General features: G+C 51.5%; 1 protein-coding gene across 1 annotated transcript in view; it reads left to right on the top strand.

The window, feature by feature from the left end:
* PPP1R37 (protein phosphatase 1 regulatory subunit 37) overlaps positions 1-22,821 on the top strand; it is a 111,816-nt gene that overhangs the window by 68,174 nt on the left and 20,821 nt on the right. The window contains exons 3-6 of the mRNA XM_060257574.1: positions 10,155-10,200; positions 15,578-15,678; positions 16,978-17,097; positions 20,878-21,028. Of these exons, the coding sequence (XP_060113557.1) occupies positions 10,155-10,200; positions 15,578-15,678; positions 16,978-17,097; positions 20,878-21,028 (418 nt within the window). The remainder of the gene's footprint in view (positions 1-10,154; positions 10,201-15,577; positions 15,679-16,977; positions 17,098-20,877; positions 21,029-22,821) is intronic.

The raw sequence follows: 22,821 nt of genomic DNA, 5'->3' as shown, positions 1-22,821 counted from the left end.
ACAGCCCCTCTGTAGGTCCTCTCTCTTTCTTCTGGTCACCCCTCTCCACAGCTGTGCCTTAGCTGGAAAGGTCCACTCTCTGTGTGCACGCGTGTGATCCTCTCCCCCCCCCCCCCCCGTGTCCCATTCTGGAAAGCCCTGCCTCTGCTTCCTTATTCAACTATGCTCAACGCAAGTCCTAAATGACCTCTTAACAGCGGCTGGTTACCAATGGCTGACAGCAGCACATGGTCTCTGTTAAGTTGGACGTCATATTCTCCTCTTCACAGGGCTTTGTGTCACATGTTGTGCGCCCTCGATGTCACCCGTTCCTTATTTTCAGGCCAGATCCGCACCCCTTTTGGCTGAACGTCTCACAGCTTGGGTGCTGTGTCTTGCAGGACATCTGCTGAAAACGATGAGGGCTAGCAGCTTTGCTTTTTTAAAACTCTTGTGAGAGCAAGATGCAGTTTGGGGGATTCCCCCCCCCCAGGCATTTTACACTCCAGTACCGATTGTATTCCTCTAGGGCAGGGGTGTCAAACATGCAGTTCAAGGGCCAATTCAGGCCCCTGGAGGACTCCTATCAGGCCCCTGAGCGACTGGCTGTCGCCTGCCTCCTTTTCCCTGTATCTTGCCGCCTTCTGCATAACAACTTGCTTTGCAAGGCTTGCTCAATCTCACAGGAGCTACAGAGCAAAACCTCCATTGGCTGAGGCTCCTCCCTTGGGGAGGAAGGGGGGGAGGAATAGCTTGTTTTGCCAGGCTCTCTCAATTGCACAGCACAGCTGCTGAGCCAACCCTCTCTTCCTTCTATTGGCTGAGGCTCCCTCCCCCAGTTTCTTGGGGTAGGAAGGAAAGAGCCAGAGCTTCCTTTGCCCAGTTTCCTGGATCCCAGGGGAGAAATACAAAGAAAGCATCTTTAAGACCAATGAGTGCTAATGTTTTAAGCATGTTTGTGCTAATGTTTTAAGAGAGCCAGTTTGGTGTAGTGGTTAAGTGTGCGGACTCTTATCTGGGAGAACCGGGTTTGATTCCCCACTCCTCCACTTGCACCTGCTAGCATGGCCTTGGGTCAGCCATAGCTCTGGCAGAGGTTGTCCTTGAAAGGGCAGCTGCTGTGAGAGCCCTCTCCAGCCCCACCCACCTCACAGGGTGTCTGTTGTGGGGGAGGAAGGTAAAGGAGATTGTGAGCTGCTCTGAGACTCTGTCCTTGAAAGGGCAGCTGCTGTGAGAGCCCTCTCCAGCCCCACCCACCTCACAGGGGTGAGGGAGGGGGAGGTGTTGTGGGGGAGGAAGGTAAAGAAGATTGTGAGCTGCTCTGAGACTCTTCAGAGTGGAGGGCAGGATATAAGTCCAATATCTTCTTCAATATCTTCATGTTTTAAGTTTATAAAAATATATATTTGTGTTTGTCTGTGTTCTTTATAAACTTTATATCTCTGCTACCTAACCTTGAATACATGGCTCGGCCCAACAAGGCCTCATTTATGTCAGATCCGGCCCTCATAACAAATGAGTTCGACACCCCTCCTCTAGGGGCAGACTCATACCTCAGATGCTTAGGAAGCTAGGAAGCTTTCTCTAAGGCTAAAGGGGCTTTTTAAAGATCTCACATAAAGGTGTCTGAGAGGTCTGTCAAACTATACATAGCGTGGAGAAAATGGATGGTGGAAAGCCACCGCCAAGTCGCAGCCGGCTCAAGCAAACCCCGTATGGTTTTCAAGGCAAGGGAAGAACAAAGGTGGGCTTGCCATTGCTTGCCGCTGCGTAGCAACGCTAGGCTTCCTTGGCGGTTTCTCATCCCGGTGCGAAACAAGGCCTACAGAAACAGATACCGAAGCTTCCGTTTCTGCTGTACTGGAAAGCTTAGAGAGAAGTCACTCCAGAGATACAAACACAAACAGAGACCCAAAGGTTATAGTGGCAAATGACTAATATTTGTGCGAAATAGCAATACAGTAAAGAGGAACAAGTCCCTTAGAGAAGAACAGCAAAAAGTGTCCGTCTCTTAAATCCAAATGGACTCGGTGCCCATTCCAGTGGATGCAAAGGCATTCAATCTTCTCACGTAGAGGAAATTTCATCAGCTGGAATGGGCACCGAGTCCATTTGGATTAAAGAGACGGACACTTTTTTGCTGCCGTTCTTCAAGGGACTCGTTTCTCTTTATTGTATTGCTTTTTTTTCCCCCAATCTCAAATTTTTCTTTATTGAAAATTCAAACAGCTCACCTAAAATCATAAAGCTTCAAAATATGATACTGCTTAAATCCCACACGTAGACAATAACACACAAAAATTAAATCTAAGCGAACGAATTAGCAAAATGAATCCTTTAAAAAGGCGACCGCTTTTCTATTTCAGACGTATATCGAGGTGTTGTAGCAACTGACTGCACCTCATCAGTGATCTTCTCAATAGTAAATTAATCCCAAACTTTGAGATGCCGAGCCTGAATATTCGGAGACTGCACATCTTTCCATTTTCAAGCAATGGCAGCTCTAAGTATCTTGTTTTGAGGCAGAATGAGATTCCTGTAGATTTAGAAGAATCAAACTTGGAGGAAATGGAATCTTAACACCTGTGATCTTGGAAATTTCCTTAAATCACCTGTTTCCAAAAAATGCCATGGTAATCTGAGTGCTGTTGAGTTGTTTGTTTATACAATGTTTTTGTTGTATTTTATTGTTTTATTATATGTTGTACTCCGCCCCGAGCCCTACGGAGAATGGGCGGAATAGGAATTTACTAAAACAAATAAAATAAAATAAAATGGTAATCACAGGACAAGACCACCAAACATGAAAAAAGATTGTATCGTATTGCTGTGGAGAGCCAGTTTGGTGTAGTGGTTAAGTGTGCGGACTCTTATCTGGGAGAACCGGGTTTGATTCCCCACTCCTTCACTTGCACCTGCTAGCATGGCCTTGGGTCAGCCATAGCTCTGGCAGAGGTTGTCCTTGAAAGGGCAGCTGCTGTGAGAGCCCTCTCAGCCCCACCCACCTCACAGGGTGTCTGTTGTGGGGGAGGAAGGTAAAGGAGATTGTGAGCTGCTCTGAGACTCTTCGGAGTGGAGGGCAGGATATAAATCCAATATCTTCTTCTTCTTCTGTTTCGCACAGATATTAGTCATTTGTCACTATAACCTTTGGGTCATGTTTGTGTTTGTATACTGGAAAACTTGGCAGAGCTCTATCACACACAAAAAAAGTCTCTTCTTTAGGTTCATTTGGCACTTTTGAGACAGAAGAGCTCTCCCCCCCACACACCTTTATTTCTGAACGCTTGGCTTGCGAGTAAAAGCAATTAAACCTCAAGCGTCTGCAGCCGTGTGGAAATTTCTCATCTTTCCTGATAACGCCGGCCGGCAGAACAGTCTGTTTCCAGAGTTTGAGGTGGGAAGTCATTCCGCCTCGGTAATACAGGCAGGATTACGACCTTGTCATCAGATCCTGCGAATCCAAATTCTTCTGTATGCAGGCCGTTCGCAGTCTCCCGGCACGTTCCGAGTTGGCTCCCGAGTGCTTGTTCGGTGCCCTTTAATGAGCCTCCTTTGTCGTCGCACCAGGGCCGGGCTTCATAATTAACCACAAGGCTGGCACTGTTTTGACCCCTGGGTGGATGAGAGTGTGCGTGTGCGTGAAAAGATGCGTTGGGGGCGGCCAGCTCCGAAGGGTGTGCTAGATTCTCTGACCTTAATAGCAGGCTATAACATTACAAGCTGCCTTGGGCCGCTTGTAATAGATATATTACAATATATATATATATTTTAAAAACCTTAAAACATGCTTAAAACGTTAGCACTCATTGGTTTTAAAGACACTCTCTTTATATTTCTCCCTTGGGATCCAGGAAGCTGGGCAAAGGAAGCTCTGGCTCTTTCCTTCCTTCCCCAGGGGACTGGGGGGGGTGGAGCTTCAGCCAAGCTTCAGGTATGGCTTAGCAGCTGTGCTGTGCAATTGAAAGAGCCTGGCAAAGCAAGCTATTCCTCCTCCCCTTCCTCCCCAAGGGAGCAGCCTCAGCCAATGGAGAAAATACAGGCTTGGCTCAGCAACTCTCCTGTGCAATTGAGAGAGCCTGGCAAAGCAAGCTGTGATGCAGGAGGAATCAAGAGAGAGGGAGAAGGAAGCATATGACAGCCAGTTGCTCGGGGGCCTGATTCGGCTCCTGAACTGTATGTTTGACACCCCTGGCTAGGGAATAGTCTGGCATGGGATGCTGAAAGAAGAAGATGATGATATTGGATTTATACCCCACCCTATACTCTGAATCTCAGCACAGTTTACAATCTCCTTTACCTTCCCCCCCTCCACCACAACAGATACCCTGTGAGGTGGGTGAGGCTGAGAGAGCTCTGACAGCAGCTGCCCTTTTAAGGACAACCTCTGCCAGAGCTATGGCTGACCCAAGGCCATTCCAGCAGCTGCAAGTGGAGGAGTGGGGAATCAAACCCAATTCTCCCAGATAAGAGTCTGCCCTTTCAAGGACAACCTCTGCCAGAGCTATGGCTGACCCAAGGCCATTCCAGCAGCTGCAAGTGGAGGAGTGGGGAATCAAACCTGGCTCTCCCAGCTAAGAGTCTGCCCTTTCAAGGACAACCTCTGCCAGAGCTACGGCTGACCCAAGGCCATTCCAGCAGCTGCAAGTGGAGGAGTGGGGGAATCAAACCCGGTTCTCCCAGATAGGAGTCTGCCTTTTCAAGGACAACCTCTGCCAGAGCTATGGCTGACCCAAGGCCATTCCAGCAGCTGCCAGTGGAGGAGTGGGGAATCCAACCCGGTTCTCCCAGATAAGAGTCTGCCCTTACAAGGACAACCTCTGCCAGAGCTATGGCTGACCCAAGGCCATTCCAGCAGGTGCAAGTGGAGGAGTGGGGAATCAAACCCGGTTCTCCCAGATAAGAGTCAACACACTTAACCACTACACCAAACTGGAAAGGGTGTTCTCTTCAGTGGGTGGAGGCACAGTGGGGAAATGCAGACTTCAGCCCTGCTTGTCCATGAAGTCCCCCCCCCCCATGACACACTTTCAGCCTAACCTGCCTTACAGGGCTGTTGTGAGGATAACGGGGAGAAGACCACATGTGCTGTTCATAGGAAGGGTAGGCTAAAAATAGAACAGAAGTTTGTTGGATATCATCCTAAGGGAGCACTTCTTCCTGTTTGTGTTGTTGCCAGCGTGTTTTGGATGGTGTGATTCATTATGTTCATTTGGCTTCTTCTAAAACTTTACTGCTTCAAAGCAGTAAAATGGCAAAGAGGATCTATGAGGAAGAACTCCCAATATTTGAGAGCCAGTTTGGTGTAGTGGTGAAGTGTGCAGACTCTTGCCTGGGAGAACCGGGTTCGATTCCCCCACTCCTCCACTTGTAGCTGCTGTAAAGGCCTTGGGTCAGCTGTAGCTCTCACAGAGCTGTCCTTGAAAGGGCAGCTTTTGTCAGAGCTCTCTCAGCCCCACCCACCTCACAGGGTATCTGTTGTGGGAGGAGGAAGGTAAAGGAGGTTGTGACCCACTGATTCAGAGAGAAGGGTGGGGTATAAATCTACCTCCTCCTTTGTCTCCTCCTCCTCCTCTGTGCCAAAACTTAGAAAAGAAATTTATTCTGGCTGTTGGTTTTTAGGTTTGTAAGGGAGCCTAAATTCAATAAACCCTGACTTGATCTCCTTGCCCAGAAATACCAGAGTCCCTCTCCTGATGAGTAATGCTTCGCAGCTACTGGGCTGGATCCCGTGATCCTGGAATGCAAGGATCACAGATCTTTCCTCAACTCACCTGCCCACGGCAGTCCCATTGGACCCTGGGAAAGTTTATTCCTGTGGTCAAGGCGCTTCACGGGGCAGAAGGGGGGGAGAGCCAATTGGGTGTAGTGGTTAAGAGTACCAACTCTTATCTGGGAGAACCGGGTTTGATTCCCCACTCCTCCACTTGCAGCTGCTGGAATGGCCTTGGGTCAGCCATAGCTCTGGCAGAGGTTGTCCTTAAAAGGGCAGACTCTTATCTGGGAGAACCGGGTTTGATTCCCCACTCCTCCACTTGCACCTGCTAGCATGGCCTTGGGTCAGCCATAGCTCTGGCAGAGGTTGTCCTTGAAAGGGCAGACTCTTATCTGGAGAACCGGGTTTGATTCCCCACTCCTCCACTTACACCTGCTGGAATGGCCTTGGGTCAGCCATAGCTCTGGCAGAGGTTGGCCTTGAAAGGGCAGACTCTTATCTGGGAGAACCGGGTTTGATTCCCCACTCCTCCACTTGCACCTGCTGGCATGGCCTTGGGTCAGCCATAGCTCTGGCAGAGGTTGTCCTTGAAAGGGCAGCTGCTGTGAGAGCCCTCTCCAGCCCCACCCACCTCCCAGGGTGTCTGTTGTGGGGGAAGAAGATAAAGGAGATTGTAGGCCGCTCTGAGACTCTGATTCAGAGGGAAGGGTGGGATATAAATCTGCAATTCTTCTTCTTAAAAGTTGCCATTGAACTCCAACTTAGTTTTGTTGCTTCAGACCAGGGATGGGGCTCTTTCACACATATTGTGTGGCCAGTTTGGTGTAGCAGTTAAGTGTGTGGACTCTTATCTGGGAGAACCGGGTTTGATTCCCCACTCCTCCACTTGCATCTGCCGGAATGGCCTTGGGTCAGCCAGAGCTCTCGTAGGAGTTGTCCTTGAAAGGGCAGTTTCCGGGAGCGCTCTCTCAGCCCCACCTACCTCACAGGGTGTCTGTTGTGGGCGGGGGGGGGGGAGATAGATTGTGAGATTCAGAGTATAGGGTGGGATCTAAATCCAATATCATCATCTTCTCAGGGACTGATGTCCCTCCCTTATATGTGTGTTTGCGTGTTTTTGAGACCCAGGTCTCTCTGCCTGGGTGCCATAAACGGTCCTTGGCTCTTAGAATGGAAGGAAATGGAGCGCCGTCATCCGGTTGCCAAGGCACGGTTCCTCCTCACCTCAGACGACCAGCAGCTGCAATCTGGCTTTCGACAGCTTCCTCTCTTTTATAATTTGATTTGCTCACTTGACTTATATCCTGCTCTGCCCCACAGGCGCTGAATCTCTTACACCGTATGGACCACCCCTGTTCAAATAGTTCACCTTGCTCTATTCTCACCCCCCCTCCCCCCGCCTTCATGTTTTTTCAGCTCAGAATGTAACCGTGGAGGAAATTCTCACCGCCTACAAGCAAGCCTGTCAGAAGCTGAACTGCAAACAGATTCCCAAACTACTGAAGCAGATCCAGGTACGTGCCTGCCCTCAAAGCCCAAAAGCGCAAACATTTATCAGATATTTTGCGGTCCGTACGCAGATAGTGGGTTTTTTTTTATAAATACTGGGAAAGCCGACTGCAACTAGAATAAGAGCTTTTTTTTTAAAAAAAAATGGCTTGTGCCAAAAACCAAGAGCCCCGTAGTGCAGAGTGGTAAAGCTGCAGTCCTGCAGTCTGACCTCTCTGCTCACGACCTGAGTTCGATCCCGGCGGAAGCTGGGTTCGGATAGCCGGCTCCAGGTTGACTCAGCCTTCCATCCTTCCGAGGTTGGTCAAAGGAGGACCCGGCTTGCTGGGGGGAAAGTGTAGATGACCGGGGAAGGCAATGACAAACCACCCCGTAAAAAAGTCTGCCGTGAAAACGTTGCGAAAGCGACGTCACCCCAGAGTCGGAAACGACTGGTGCTTGCGCAGGGGACCTTTCCTTGACCTTTTTTTACCTTGTGCCAAAAACCACATCCAATCTTGGGGATGAGCCAGGACTACCCGGACTGTATTCTGCTAATGATCAAGCTGCCCAAGCGGGGTGGGTTTCAGAGTTGATTCCGCAATGGCTTTTTAGCGAGCCGAGCCCCAGAACCACCAACGCTGGCTCCGTTCTCCTTGTAGCCCCTCTGGGGGAACCTCAGCCCCCTTCCTGTCCCCTTCTTGTTGTTGTTGCATCCTGTGGGAATGCAGCTCCAGAGCCACACCCAGGTGGGATGTTAGTGTCCCCCTATCGGGTTGGGAACGTTGGCTCTCCAGATGTTTTTTTTTGCCTACAGCTCCCATCAGTCCCAGCCATTGGCCATGCTGGCTGGTGTCACGGCCTGGGGCCCGGTCAGGCAAAGTCCAGGGGCAGTCCGAGGTCTGTAGCTGGTGAGCAAAGAGGGTCCAAGGCGCCAAAACCAAATCGCAGGTCAGAGGTTCAGAAGCCGAAGTCAGGGGGTCCAGGAGTCAAAGCCAAAGTCAGGGGGTCCAGAAGCCAAAGTCAGAAGCCGAAGTGGATGCTAGAACGTCAGGTGAGTGACTAGTTGCTTCCACAAAGCCTCCTCCCAAAGCCCACAGCTATATTGCTGTCTGTTGCCCATTTGGGCTAATTGCTGGCTCAGAGAGGCAGCCAGGATCCTGCTGAGACTCAAGCATCCTCACTCCTAAAAGGGCCAGAATCCTTTCAAAACTCAGGGCTCAGGGAGCGTCTTGCTCGTGAGCGTGCCGCCCTCCTCCGATCCCTGAGGTCCTGACGAAGGCGGTCACGCACACGAGCCACCCGAGAGGGCGAGGCAGGGGGGCTTGGATCTTCTCCAGCAGGAGGCAGGGGCACTGGTGCAGGTGGCAGGGGCACAGTTTCTTCTGCAGGCTCAGCTTCTTCTGCAGGGTCGCCAGTACCCATGACAGCTGGGTCTGATGGGAGTTGTAGGCCAAAAAAAAAAAACCATCTGGGGAGCCAGCGTTCCCTACCCCTGCCCTAGCTTGGTGTTCAGAGAGCCCCGTGGCTTAGAGTGGTAAATGCTCGTGACCTGAGTTCGATCCCAGAGGAAGCTGGGGTTCAGATCGCCAGCTCCATGTTGACTCAGCTTTCCATCCTTCCAAGTCGGTCAAATGAGTCCCCAGCTTGCTTGGGGGTAAAGTGGAGATGACTGGGGAAGGCAAGGGCAAACCACCCCGTAAAAAAACCTGCCGTGAAAACCCAACAGAGGTCACCAGAAGTCGGCAACCGCTTGACGGGAGGGAGAGAAGTGTTCTTTAAGCCTAATTCTTATTGTTTTAACTATTTGGGGAGGGGATGCTCTTGTTTGGTTTTAATGTGTTTTTAAGACACGCTTGTGTCACGCATGTTTTTAATTTGTTCGCCTCCTCGGTGGCCCTGTTGAAGGTCAAAAGGCGGGGTGCGAATCCTGCTGCATCTTCGTAAGCACGCTCGGGGAGAAGAGAGACAGCGAAGGGCGGGGGAGCGATCCGGTAGAGCCAAAAGCCTCGCCGCTCCAGTGCAGCTTTCCAGTCGGGGGTGGCCTGTTCCCCCTCCTGCATTTGGAACAAGGGAAGAGCCACTCTTTCATACGCGCCTACAGAATCGTTCCTCCTGCCTCCTGGTACTTGCAGATGGGCAGCTGCTAGGAAAAGAGGGCCGTCCTAAGCAGAATGATACTGGGCGGGGTCTTTTTTTTGTAGCAGGAAAACCTTTGCATATTAGGCCACACCTCCCTGATGTAGCCAGTCCTCCCAGAGCTTACAGGGCTCTTCTTACAGGGCCTACTGTAAGCTCCAGGAGGATTGGCTATGTCAAGAGGGTGTGGCCTAATATGCAAAGGAGCTCCTGCTACAAAAGAAGCCCTGATTCTGGGGCTCAGTTTAAGAAACTGGAGCCTGTTGCAGCCTACTGTTGTGGAAAGGAAACCTCCGTCCAAGAAGGGCCCAGTCAAAAGATAGGAAGACTCCCCCTGAGAACAGAAGCAACCTGGGCATCAAGAAGAGGAAGCAGGAAGTCAGAATATTTGTGGGGGGGGGGGGGGCACACACCTTCTAAAGGTCAGGACTTCAATGTGGGCCCAAGGTAGGGCTGCCAGACCTGTGTTGGGAAACACCCGGAGACTTTGGGGGTGGAGCCAGGAGAAGGCGGGCTTTGGGGAGGGGAGGGGCCTCAGCATGGGGCAATGCCCTAGAGTGCCCCCTTCAAAGCAGCCGTTTTCTCCAGGGGGAGCTGACCTCTGCCAGCTGGAGCACAGTTGTCAACGTGGGAGATCTCCAGGCCTCACCTGGAGGCTTGTTGCATTGTAGAAACTAGAGAAGTCCGTCTAGAGGTAATTGACAACACAAACAACACAACCCGAGGGCTTTTGGCACCCGGAGCTTTCTCTCGTTTAGCTTTTGACTTTTCCTTCCTAACTGTAAAGCGGCGTTTGTCTTTGGTCTCGTAACGCCCGGCTGTTCCGTTGCAGGAATTTAAGGACCTGACGCCCAGGATAGATTGCCTGGATCTGAAAGGTACGTTTCCAGGGCCTCCTTTTCCACAGAGCGCAAATCATCACCACCGTCTCGGCTCGAGGGCCGCGATTTCCCCAGAAACTTTTCACTCGAGAACTGTTTTAATTTCCTCACGTTTCGAATGCAGGCCACTGGTCAGGGGCTGTGCGGGGAGGGCTTCTTTCCCTGCTTGCAGCTTTCCAGTCCTACGGACGCCGGGGAGATTCCCATCGCTGCAAGGAAATGTAGGATACGAATGAGTAAATTGGCAGGTGCTGACAGGTCGAGAGATAATCTGTCACTCCCTCTGCCAGCAACACCCCCCTTCTCGCCTTCCGCTTTTTATTCACTTCCAACATTCTCCCCCCCCCCCCCCCTCCCCAGTCCCTGGCTTAAGAAATAAATAATAAAAGCACACAGACAGTTGAAGGCTGGCCAAATTGCATAACCGAGGGAGCACACACGATTGAGCCCACACCCAGCCTTGCCCATGATTACGCCACGCCAGACCCAGACGCGCACGTGACCCGCATTGGAAGTTGCCTGGGGTCAGCTTTCTTCTCCCTCCCTCTCTCTCGCTCCCGTCTGCATCACAGCTTCTTTTACAAGGCTCGCTGAATCGTACAGGAGCTACAGAACAAAACCTCTTATTTTCTCCATTAACTGAGGCTCCTCCCTTGGGGAGGAAGTGGGGGGGGGAGGCAGAGCTCGCTTTGCCAGGCTCTCTCAATCACACAGCAGAGCTACTGAGCCAAGTCCCTGGTCCCCCCGGGAAAGGAAGGAAAGAAAGAGCCACAGCTTTCTTTGCCCAGTTCCCTGGATCCCATGGGAGAAATACAAGAAAACATATTTCATAACCTATTTCCAGGGGAACACAAAGTATAACAATAAAGAATCTGCATCCGGCTTGTGCTGCGAAGGGTTTACCGGCCGCTGGGCACGTTTTGTGTGCACGCAGGCGTTGCCTGCAAAGTGTCCATTGTCAGAGAGAGAGGCCGGTCTGGCAGAAAGGGCGGAAGACGGCCAGGGCTGGGAGAGCGGGGGGACTCGGCCGGAGTGGAAACGCAGCAAGCTGCACACGATGGCTGAGCAGATGGTATGCGATCGGGCAGGAGGGGGGAAAGAGCGGCTCTCGGGCTGAACTGGCTCCACGGCGGGAGGGAAGGCCAGGCCAGCACGCATTCTTTATGTTGAGTGTACAGTGCCAAAACTTGATGCCTGCAGTGTTCCCTCTAAGCTGAGTTAGTGTGAGCTAGCTCACGGTTGGTTGGGCTCTGGCTCGCACGTTTTTTTTTGCCGTGGCTCGCAAAGACGTCCTCAGAGCAAACTAATTGATGCAGTAGCTCACAACTTCAATGCCAGTAGCTCAGGAAGTAGACGTTTTGGACACAGGGCTCCACAGCTTAGAGCAGGGGTTCGAACACGTGGCCCGGGGGCCAAGTCAGGTCTCCGGAGGGCCCTTTCAGGCCCCCAAGCAACTGAACATAAGAACATAAGAGAAGCCATGTTGGATCAGGCCAGTCCAACACTCTGTGTCACACAGTGGACAAAAAAAATTATATACACACACACACATATATATATACACACTGTGACTAATAGCCACTGATGGATCTCTGCTCCATATTTTTATCTAACCCCCTCTTGAAACTGGCTATGCTTGTAGCCGCCGCCACCTCCTGTGGCAGTGAATTCCATGTGTTAATCACCCTTTGGGTGAAGAAGGACTTCCTTTTACCCGTTTTAACCTGACTGCTCAGCAATTTCATCGAATGCCCGCAAGTTCTTGTATTGTGAGAAAGGGAGAAAAGTATTCTCTACTTTCTCCATCCCATGCATTATCTTGCAAACCTCTATCATGTCACCCCGCAGTCGACGTTTCTCCAAGCTAAACTGGCTGCTTTCTTCTCCCTCTCTCTTGCTCCCTTCTGCATGACAGCTTCCTTTGCAAGGCTCGCTGAATCGTACAGGAGCTGCAGAGCAAAACCTCTATTTTCTCCACTGACTGAGGCTCCTCGCTTGGGGAAGAAGGGGGGGGGAGGCAGAGCTTGCTTTGCCAGGCTCTCTCAATCACACAGTAGAGCTACTGAGCCGAGTCCCTTTTCCTTCTGTTGCCTGAGGCTCCTCCCCCTCCTGGTCCCCCGGGGAAGGAAGGAAAGCCACAACTTCTTTTGCCCAGTTCTCTAGATCCCGTGGGAGAAATACAAAGAAAAACACCCTTTAAGACCAACGAGTGCTAGTTTTAAGCATGTTTTAAGGGCTTTTAAAAAACTTTTTGTTTGTCTGTGTCCTTTATAAAGTTTATATCTCTGCTACCTAATCTTAAATAGGTACACACATGGCCGGGCCCGACATGGCCCAGCCTGTCAAGGTCTCATTTATGCCAGATTCGGCCCTCATAACAAATGAGTTTGACACCCCGGCTTAGCAGGAATATTGGATGCCGGTACAAACATCTGGGCTCTTTCTCATTGAAGTCTGTTTCCCTTTTCGGTCTGGGAAGCATGTTTCTTGCCCTTGAGCTGGAGAAGGTCCTGATTGGGGTCTGTTCGTGGCGAATGGATGGGCTGCTGGTGCCAAGAGAATTTTTTTCTGTTGGGGATTGTTAGGAAAAGGACTATAGACCAGGGTGCCAAACTCATTTGTTAGGAGGGCCGGATCTGACATAAATGAGACTTTGTCGGGCCAGGCCGAGTTGGGCTGGGCCATGTGTGTACCTATTTAAGATTAGGTAGCAGAGATGTGAAGAGCACCGTGTCGCAGAGTGGTGAAGCTGCAGTCCTGAAGTCGGAGCCCTCTGCTCACGACCTGAGTTTGATCCCAGTAGAACCTGCTCCAGCTCCAGGTTGACTCAGCTTTCCACCCTTCCGAGGTCGGTCAAATGAGTGCCCAGCTTGCTGGGGGGGGGGGGGAAGTGTAGAGGACTGGGGAAGGCAAGGGCAAACCACCCCGTAAAAAGTCTGCCGTGAAAACGTTGCGAAAGCAATGTCACCCCAGAGTCAAAAACGACTGGTGCTTGCGCAGGGGACTACCTTGACCTTTTTAGCAGAGATATAAACTTTATAAAAGACACAGACAAGCACAATTGAAGATTTTTTGAAAAAAACCAAAACCTTAAAACGTGCTTAAAACATTAGCACTCATTGGCCTTACAGGTGCTTTCTTCGTATCTCTCCCACGGGATCCAGGGAACTGGGCAAAGGAAGCTCTGGCTCTTTCCTGCCTTCCCCAGAGGACCAGGAGGGGGAGGAGCCTCGGAGAGGAAGAGAGGCTTGGCTTAGTAGCTCTGCTATGCGATTGTGATAGCCTGACAAAGCAAGCTTTCCTCACCCCACCTTCCTCCCCAAGGGAGGACCCTCAGCCAATGGAGAAAACAGAGTTTTTGCTCTGTGGCTCCTGTGCGATTGAGCAAGCCTTGCAAAGCAAGCTGAGATGCAGAAGGAAGCAAGAGAGGGGGAGAAGGAAGCAGATGACAGCCAGTTGCTTGGGGGCCTCATAGGAGCCCTCCGGGAACCTGATTTGGGCCCCGGGCCAGATGTTTGACACCCTTGGTATCCATGCTCTTCTTCTAGCAGGAGCTTCTCTGCATATTAGGCCACGCCCCTCCGATGTAGCCAATCCTGCAAGAGCTTAGAGGGCTCTTAGTACAGGGCCTACTGTAAGCTCTAGGAGGATTGGCTACATCAGGGGGTGTGGCCTAATATGCAGAGGAGCTGCTGCTAGAAAAAGTGCCCTGCTTGGTATAGACCAATGGTACAGCCTCCTTTGGAATACCATGTGCAGCTCTGCTCACTGTAAAGGGCATTACAGAGCTAGAAAAAGTCCAGAGGAGGGGAATCAAGATGATTCCAGAGGGTGGAGCGCCTTCCCTATAAGGAAAAGCCAAAGAGCCTGGGACTTTTCAGTTTTGAAGAGAGACGACTAAGGGGGGGTGCACAATAAAGGTTTGTAAAACCATGCATGGGGTGGATACAGAGCCCCGTGGTGCAGAGTGGTAAAGCTGCAATCCTGCAGTCGGAGCCCTCTGCTCACGACCTGAGTTCAATCCCGGTGGAAGCTGGGTTCAGGTCTTCGGCTCCAGGTTGACTCAGCCTTCCGAGGTCAGTCAAATGAGTCCCCAGCTTGCTGGGGGGAAAGTGTAGATGACTGGGGAAGGCAATGGCAAACCACCCCGTAAAAAGTCTGCCGTGAAAACGTTATGAAAGCAACGTCACCTCAGAGTTGGAAGGGACTGGTGCTTGCACAGGGGACTACCTTTACCATTTGACATATTCTTGGAGGAGAAATCAATCAGTGGCTACTAGCCATAGTGACTAAAGGAAACATCCACATTCAGAGGGACTAAATCTCTGAATCCCAGAGCCAGGAGGCAACATCAGGGGAGGACTCAGCCTCTGTCTTTTGTCATCGGTCCTCCAGAGGAACTGCTTGGCCACTGTGTGAGACAGAAGGCTGGACTAGATGGACTAGTGGTCTGATCCAGCAGGGCTCTTCTGATGTTCTTATGAAGGCCTCAGCCTCCCTGCCCTGTGGTTGGCCCTCCAGAGGAACTGGTTGGCCACTGTGTAAGACTGGATGCTGGACTAGATGGACCACTGCTCTGATCCAGCAGGGCTGGAACTTAAGTTTTCTGAAGTTCCTATGGTGACCACTTTTTTATTAGCATCCCTATAGCAAGCTAGGGCAGATGTCAGTAACAGAAACTCAGGGAAGTGTTGTGCGTACCTCCCTTCTGGAAGTGTGCTAGTTTGCTGTAGTGGTTAAGTGCGCGGACTCTTATCTGGGAGAACCGGGTTTGATTCCCCACTCCTCCACTTGCAGCTGCTGGAATGGCCTTGGGTCAGCCATAGCTCTCGTAGGAGTTGTCCTTGAATGTCAGAGCTCTATCAGTGGCTACTAGCCGTAGTGACTAAAGGGAACATCCACATTCAGAGGCACTAAACCTCTGACTCCCAGAGCCAGGAGGCAACATCAGGGGAAGGACTCAGCCTCTGTGTCTTGTCATTGGTCCTCCAGAGGAACTGCTCGGCCCCTGTGTGAGACAGGAGGCTGGACTAGATGGACCAGTGGTCTGATCCAGCAGGCCTCTTCTGATGTTCTTATGAAGGCCTCGGCCTCTACGCCCTGTTGCTGGATGTCCAGAGGAACTGGTTGGCCACTGTGTGAGACAAGATGCTGGACTAGATGGGCCCTCACTGGTCTGATCCAGCAGGGCTCTTCTGATGTTCCTATGAAGGCCTCAGCCTCTGTGCCCTGTGGTTGGCCCTCCAGAGGAACTGCTCGGCCCCTGTGTGGGACAGGAGGCTGGACTAGATGGACCAGTGGTCTGATCCAGTAGGGCTCTTCTGATGCTGGGATGCTGGGAGCCTGCAGCTAACTTTTGTCTCTCCTTTGCCAGGCGAGAAGCTGGACTCCAAGACCTGCGAAGCCCTGGAAGAGATCTTTAAGCGGCTTCAGTTCAAGATCGTGGATCTGGAGCAAACCAACCTGGACGAAGACGTACGTCACACGTTAAGCGCGTAAAGCGTTTCTTGCCTCCCGGGCTTCGATGCCGCTGAACTGAGCGGATGCCCAGCACCCTTTGTCCAGTAGAAGTGGCAGCCAGGTGCTGCGCTTCTGCCCCTGAAGAGCTGCCTCATCCCAAGGCAGTAGGGAAGGACAAGAGTCCTGCAGCACCTTAAAGACTTAACAACTTCCGTGGTAGGAGAGGAGCCTTCAGGAGCCGCTGCTCGCTTCTTCAGGCATCCGAAGAAGCGAGCAGCGACTCACAGAAGTTCGCAGCCTGCCGCAAACGGGAGCGTGTGTTGAAAAGCCCAGAGCCCTTTGCACTGAGTCATCCCTTTGGGTTTTGCTTTATGGTCGCCGTTTCTTATTGTATTGGAAGCAGCTGCCCGGCAGACAGCAGATATTTTTCTCCTTCTGAGAAAATACCTGTAAGATGAAGTTGTCAGCCTCTGAACCATGGTTGCTTGGGTCATCTTCAGCCTTGAAAATGCATTCTGTTGGATACTCATGGAAAGCCGTACTCAACATTCCTTCATGCAAGGGTCCCCAATTCGGTGCCTGTGGGCACCATGGCCCCTCGCCATGCGTGGGCAGGGCTTTTGCCCAGCAAGGCTTCCAATTGGGTGTCCGGGATCCGATTGACTGTGCAGATATTTTGGAAAAAGAACGTTGCTTCTGCTGCAACCACCGTTGCAGCACGAGGCACTGTGCCAACAAAGGTAAGTTGCAACGGGTCATGGTGCTGCTAGCTCCGCCTCCTGCGGCTGCCATTTTGCGGCCGTCTCCTGGATGCTGTGTCAGAATTCCAAAGGTGCCCACAGGCTTTCATAAGAACATAAGAGAAGCCATGTTGGATCAGGCCAATGGCCCATCCAGTCCAACACTCTGTGTCACATAAGAACAGAAGAGAAGCCATGTCGGATCAGGCCAGTGGCCCATCCAGTCCAACACTCTGTGTCACATAAGAACATAAGAGAAACCATGTTGGATCAGGCCAGTGGCCCATCCAGTCGAACGCTCTGAGTCACATAAGAACATAAGAGAAGCCATGTTGGATCAGGCCAATGGCCCATCCAGTCCAACACTCTGTGTCACACAGTGGCCAATATGTGTGTGTGTGTGTGTGTATACACACGCACACACAAGGTCAGGGACCCACGCCTCAAGGTGGTGCGTGATCCCTGCCCGTTTTGCACTTGTGTCAGGAGCAGGTGTAGCTTATCACCACCTCCGCCCCCAATAATGCTACTGACATTCTCTCTGTTTCTCCCCCTCCCCTTCTGTCTCGGCCAGGGCGCCTCTGCACTGTTTGATATGATCGAATACTATGAGTCGGCCACGCACCTCAACATCTCCTTCAACAAGCACATCGGCACCCGAGGCTGGCAGGCAGCCGCGCACATGATGCGGAAGGTGGGTGATACCGCTTGGCTAACTTCCCTCCTCCCCTCCTCTGTCGCCGTTGTTCCTCATCGCCACGCCCTGAGAGAGTGCATGGACGAGGGTGGAACCCGCGCCTTCCTTTTCTGCTGAGCCACATCCCCCGGTGACTGGAAACGCCACAGGAGAACATAAGAACATAAGAAAAGCCATGTTGGATCAGGCCAGTGGCCCATCCAGTCCAACACAGTGGCCAAAAAACCAAGTGCCATCAGGAGGTCCACCAGTGTGGCTAGAAGCCCTCCCACTGTGCCCCCCCAAGCACCCAGAATAGAGCATCACTGCCCCAAACAGAGAGTCCCAACGATAAGCTGTGGCTAATATCCACTGATGGACCTCTGGTCCATATACTTATCTAATCCTCTCTTGAAGTTGGCTATGCTTGCAGCCGCCACCACCTCCTGTGGCGGCTGCAAGCATAGCCAACTTCAAGAGAGGATTAGATAGAATTCCATTTGTTAATCACCCTTTGGGTGAAGAAGGACTTTGTTTTATCCATTCTAACCCAACTGCTTAGCAATTTCATTGAGTGCCTACGAGTTTTTGTATTGTGAGAAAGGGAGAAAATTCCTTCTTTCTCTACCTTCGCTATCCCATGAATAATCTTGTAAACCTCTCTCATGTCACCCCTCAGTTGACGTTTCTCCAAGCTAAAAAGCCCCAAGTGCTTTAACCTTTCTTCATAGGGAAAGTGTTCCAGCCCTTAAAATCAGGGGTGTCAAACACCTGCCCATGGGGCAGATACGACCCTTCCAAGGCTTTGATCAGGCCCGCAGGGCTCTTTTCTCCTCCTGCACTTACCCTTTGAAGCTCCCAGGCTCTTTGAATCTCCCAGACTGAGTCTCTTTCAGTTTCAGCTCTTGCATTTGGAGGTGACGTTACAGCTTCTGACCCTGCCCACCCCCCCTGGTTCTTCTCCATCCCTCCTTTCTAATCCCCCCTAAGAATCTAAGAAACTCACTCTAGGAACCATCAGGACATGTTTTTACTGAATCAACATGGATAAGCAGTGAAGAAAAAATACCAGCTAATGTATAAGACATTAGAACACAAGAGAAGCCCTGTTGGATCAGGCCAATGGCCCATCCAGTCCAACACTCTGTGTCACATAAGACTATAAGAGAAGCCCTGTTGGATCAGGCCAATGGCCCATCCAGTCCAACACTCTGTGTCACATAAGAATAGAAGAGAAGCCAGTTGGATCAGGCCAGTGGCCCATCCAGTCCAACACTCTGTGTCACATAAGACTATAAGAGAAGCTATGTTGGATCAGGCCAATGGCCCATGCAGTCCAACACTCTGTGTCACATAAGAGAAGCCATGTTGGATCAGGCCAATGGCCCATCCAGTCCAACACTCTGTGTCACATAAGAACATAAGAGAAGCCATGTTGGATCAGGCCAATGGCCCATCCAGTCCAACACTCTGTATCACATAAGAATAGAAGAGAAGCCAGTTGGATCAGGCCAGTGGCCCATCCAGTCCAACACTCTGTGTCACATAAGACTATAAGAGAAGCCATGTTGGATCAGGCCAATGGCCCATGCAGTCCAACACTCTGTGTCACATAAGAAAAGCCATGTTGGATCAGGCCAGTGGCCCATCCAGTCCAAAACTCTGTGTCACTTAAGAACATAAGAGAAGCCATGTTGGATCAGGCCAGTGGCCCATCCAGTCCAACACTGTGTCACATAAGAACATAAGAGAAGCCATGTTGGATCAGGCCAGTGGTCCATCCTGTCCAACTCCTGTCACACAGTGGCCCAAAAATCAGGAGCCATCAATATGTCTACACTCTTTCTAGGGTAATATCTTGGTGTCCCAGATTCAAAAGAGAGCAACGGAAAGGGCAGGGGGTGACCTTTTTGGGGGGGCTGGCCCCTTGACCCAATTGCAGAGGCTTCGCTATTCACAGTCGTGGACTGACGTCAAGGTTCTGTCGCTGTGGCTACTGGTCCTCCTACGCATGGCTCTTGTCTCTTTGCTGGCAATCGAGGAGGCCAACTGGGGGTCCTCAGGGGGCTGGGCTGGGCCTTTCAAATGCCTGTCTTGAAGCCTTTTTCTAGCGACTGCGCCACACCAGTCAGCATCTGTTCCCTGCTATTTCCTGCTCAGACGAAGAACAAAGTTTGTGTCCAGTGGCACATTTATTTATTTATATTTATTTATTACTTCCCATTTATATCCCGCCCTCTCCGCAAGCGGACTCAGGGCGGCTCACAACATCATAAAATACAATCAATCCAATAAAACATATAAAACCATAATTTACATATATCAGCTTTAAAACCATTCTGTGGCGCTGCTTCAGTACAGTATTGGCGGTATTGACTTCTCGACTGTGATCGCCAGCATTCTGTAAGACGTCCGGTGGCAGCCCTTTCTCAATCAAACCGCAAAAGCCTGCTTAAACAATTCGGTCTTACAGGCCCTGCGGAACGCAGACAAATCCCGCAGATAGCCCTTATGGCTTCTGGGAGGGTGTTCCAAAGTTCTGGTGCTGCCACCGAAAAAGCCCTGGATCTCGTCACACACAACCTGGCTTCTTTTGGGCCAGGGGCAGACAACAGATTTTTTGTCCCTGATCGCAGTGCTCTCTGGGGGATATATGGGGAAAGGCGGTCCACATGAAAGCGTATACCTGGAACGGAAACTTTGTTGGTCTTAAACAGGGCGGGGGCCCATACAGTGGCTCGGGAGCCACATGTTGCTCTTTTACACAATTGTGTGGCTCTCAAAGCCCCCAATGCATTTAAAGTTAAAGTTGCTTTCTTTCCACTTCTCCCTCCCCCATCTATTTGCCTGCCTGCCTTCCTTCCCTCCCTCCCTCGGTGCTCTCAAACACATTCATGTCTTTTGGCTGTCAAACATCTGGCATTTATTCTGTGTGGCTCTTACATTAAGCAAGTTTGGCCGCCCCTCGTCTTAAAGATGCCACTGGACTCAAAACGTTGTCCTGCTGCTTTAGACCAACATGACTGCTCACCTGAATTTGCATAGAAGAAGGGAGTGTGCTGGAGGAAGAGGTCAGGGAGGCCCAGAGAGCACAGGTCCGGGCCGTCTTTTCCAGCAGACCCTGCTCGAGTTTGTCTTCTGACTGCTTCCAGCCCCGGGTTTCAGTAACACAAGAAAGTGACATGTTTCCTGGAGAGCGCTTCGGTCTGGGTCAAAAAACCTGCTTTCAATCCCCGACCCTAAAGAGGCCAGGCTCACGTCAACTAGAGCCGGGGCCTTTTCTGTAGCAGCCCCATGCTGGTGGAACGAGCTCCCAGAGGAAGTCAGGGCCCTGCGAGAGCTTGTGCTGTTCCGCAGGGCCTGCAAGACGACACTCTTCCACCAGGCATTTGCAAGTTAGACCACTGGCTGCTACAGTCTCTCACAAATATCTGGACCACCTCTTGCAATCTGCTCCATGTAGAACATCTGGACCATTAAAATCTGCTTTGCGGGGAACGCCTGGCTGGAGTAGCAAGACGACACATTTAAGCTCGCAGCGCCTGAAATGTCAATTTCTATGTTTTAAATTGTTTTTTTTTTTTTAATGTTTTATTGTCTGTCTATACTCATGCCTGTGCATGGCCACGGGAGCCCCCCGGAGCCTGCCTCGGCGGGGAGGGCGGGATACAAAGGGAATTAAAGGAAGAAAGAAAGAGATTGGCTAAGGACAGATTGGCCAGCGATTTCCGAGTGGGAATCTCTGCAGCCCCCGCAGCCTTCTTCCCTTCAACCCTTTTCTCCCCTTTCCTCCCGCAGACGAACTGTCTCCAGTACTTGGACGCCCGCAACACGCCCTTGCTGGATCACTCGGCTCCCTTCGTGGCCCGCGCCCTTCGCATCAGCAACAGCCTGACCGTGCTGCACCTGGAGAACGCGAGCCTGTCCGGGCGCCCCCTCATGCTGCTGGGTGAGCAGCCGGTGTGGGCCACTGGTTGGGGCTGGGGGGGGCGTGGTGAGGCTTGGCCTGCTCATAGCTACCATCCAGAGCACTGCAAAGCCTGCGGCATTTCTGGCATTTCTGAGCCCGGATGGGGCAGCCCTTTTCACCATCCCATCCTCCACTGGGAGGAGACACCACTGGCCTTTCTTTCCCCTCCATCGCCAGACTCGGCAGCCGACCTGAGCCCACGGTGACTTCACTCATGAAAGGTTTTCAGGGGCCGTTGCTGGGAAGGAGTTCTCTTTGGCTTGAAAACAGATTGTTTTGCTGTGTAGCGGCAAAAGCAAATTGTGAGGTCTTGGGGTGTTTCGACAAGAGGCGCGGCATCCAGAGCACAAGATGCATTTAAAGTTAGTTGCTTTCTTTCCACCTCTCCCACTATCTTTTTTCCTCCCTCCCTCCCTTCCTCCTTCCCTCCCTCCCTTCTTTCCTTCCTTCTTTCCTTCCTCCTTCCCTCCCTCCCTCCCTTTCTTCCTTACTCCTTTCCCTCCTTCCTTCCTTCCTTCCTTCCTTCCTTCCTTCCTTCCTTCCTTCCTTCCTTCCTTCCTTCCTTCCTTCCTTCCTTCCTTCCTTCCTTCCTTCCTTCCTTCCTCCCTCCCTCCCTCCCTCCCTCCCTCCCTCCCTCCCTCCCTCAAACATCTGACATCTATTCTATGTGGCTCTTACATTAAACAAGTTTGGTCACCCCCGGACTAGATGGTCCTTGCGGCCCCTTCCAACTCTTTGACTCTGTACTTTGGCTGCTTGCGGGGGGCAGGGGGAGTGAGCTCCCTCTCACTGATCGCTTTCAAGCAGCAGCTGGACAAACACTTGTCAGGGCTGCTGTAGGCCGGGGTGGCCAAACTTGCTTAACGTTAAGAGCCACATAGAATAAATGCCAGATGTTTGAGAGCCACCAGACATGAACATCAGGAGTTTGAGAGCCAGAAGACGAAGGGAGGGAGGAAGGAAAGTGGGGGCTTCAAAAGCCACACAGTATGTGTGAAAGAGCCACATGTGGCTCCTGAGCCACAGTTTAGCCCCCCCCCCCCCCGCTGTAGGCCAAACCTGCATTGAGCGGGGGGGGGGGTGAACCTAGATGGCCTCTTTTGCCCATTCGGACCCTGATTCAGCCCTCATTGTGAGATCTAGTTTGTGTGGGTGGTGGTTGTTGATTTTTCCGCGATACAAAAAGCCGGGTCCAGCTGGTGATTCCGGCACTCTTTGTCTCTCAACTCGGGGGTGGGGGGGTGGAGCGAGCTAGGACACGCAACTAAACTTCAAGAATGCCGCACAGATCATGCCGGCGGCTTTAATAATGAATTCGAGCCGGCCAGAGGAGCTCTAAAACGCAACCCTGCACCAATAATGGATGAGGCTCGGAAAGGGAGTCTCCTCCAGTTACATTCTGTCCCACGGGCACAAGGACGGACGCCCGGTTTTGTTTGCCTCTGCGTTTCTTGTTTTTCGTTCCAGGCTTCTGTGAATGAGGGGAAGGGAAGGTTTTGGTTCTCGGGCTGTGTCTCCCCTTCGGAGGGGCGGGGTGGGGTGGGGAACAAGCAGGGGGGCGTGGACTAATATGCAAAGGAGCTGCTGCCGGAATTCCACCCCTGATGGGTGGAATAGGCGAGTCTGGTCTCGGGAGTTTTTCACATCTCCAGTTGAAGCCATTACTTTTTGAACCCCTTTGGAAAACAACGACAACTGTGTACAAAACACACCATGAAAATATATACAAAGTAATTCTTCTTGTCTATATTAGTTTCCAATAATACCAATAC

This window comes from Heteronotia binoei, chromosome 17, assembly GCF_032191835.1.
Source record: "Heteronotia binoei isolate CCM8104 ecotype False Entrance Well chromosome 17, APGP_CSIRO_Hbin_v1, whole genome shotgun sequence".
NCBI classification, from domain to species: Eukaryota; Metazoa; Chordata; class Lepidosauria; order Squamata; family Gekkonidae; genus Heteronotia; species Heteronotia binoei.
Note: the sequence above shows the minus strand (reverse complement) of the source record. Positions and strands in the feature narration are given on the sequence as shown.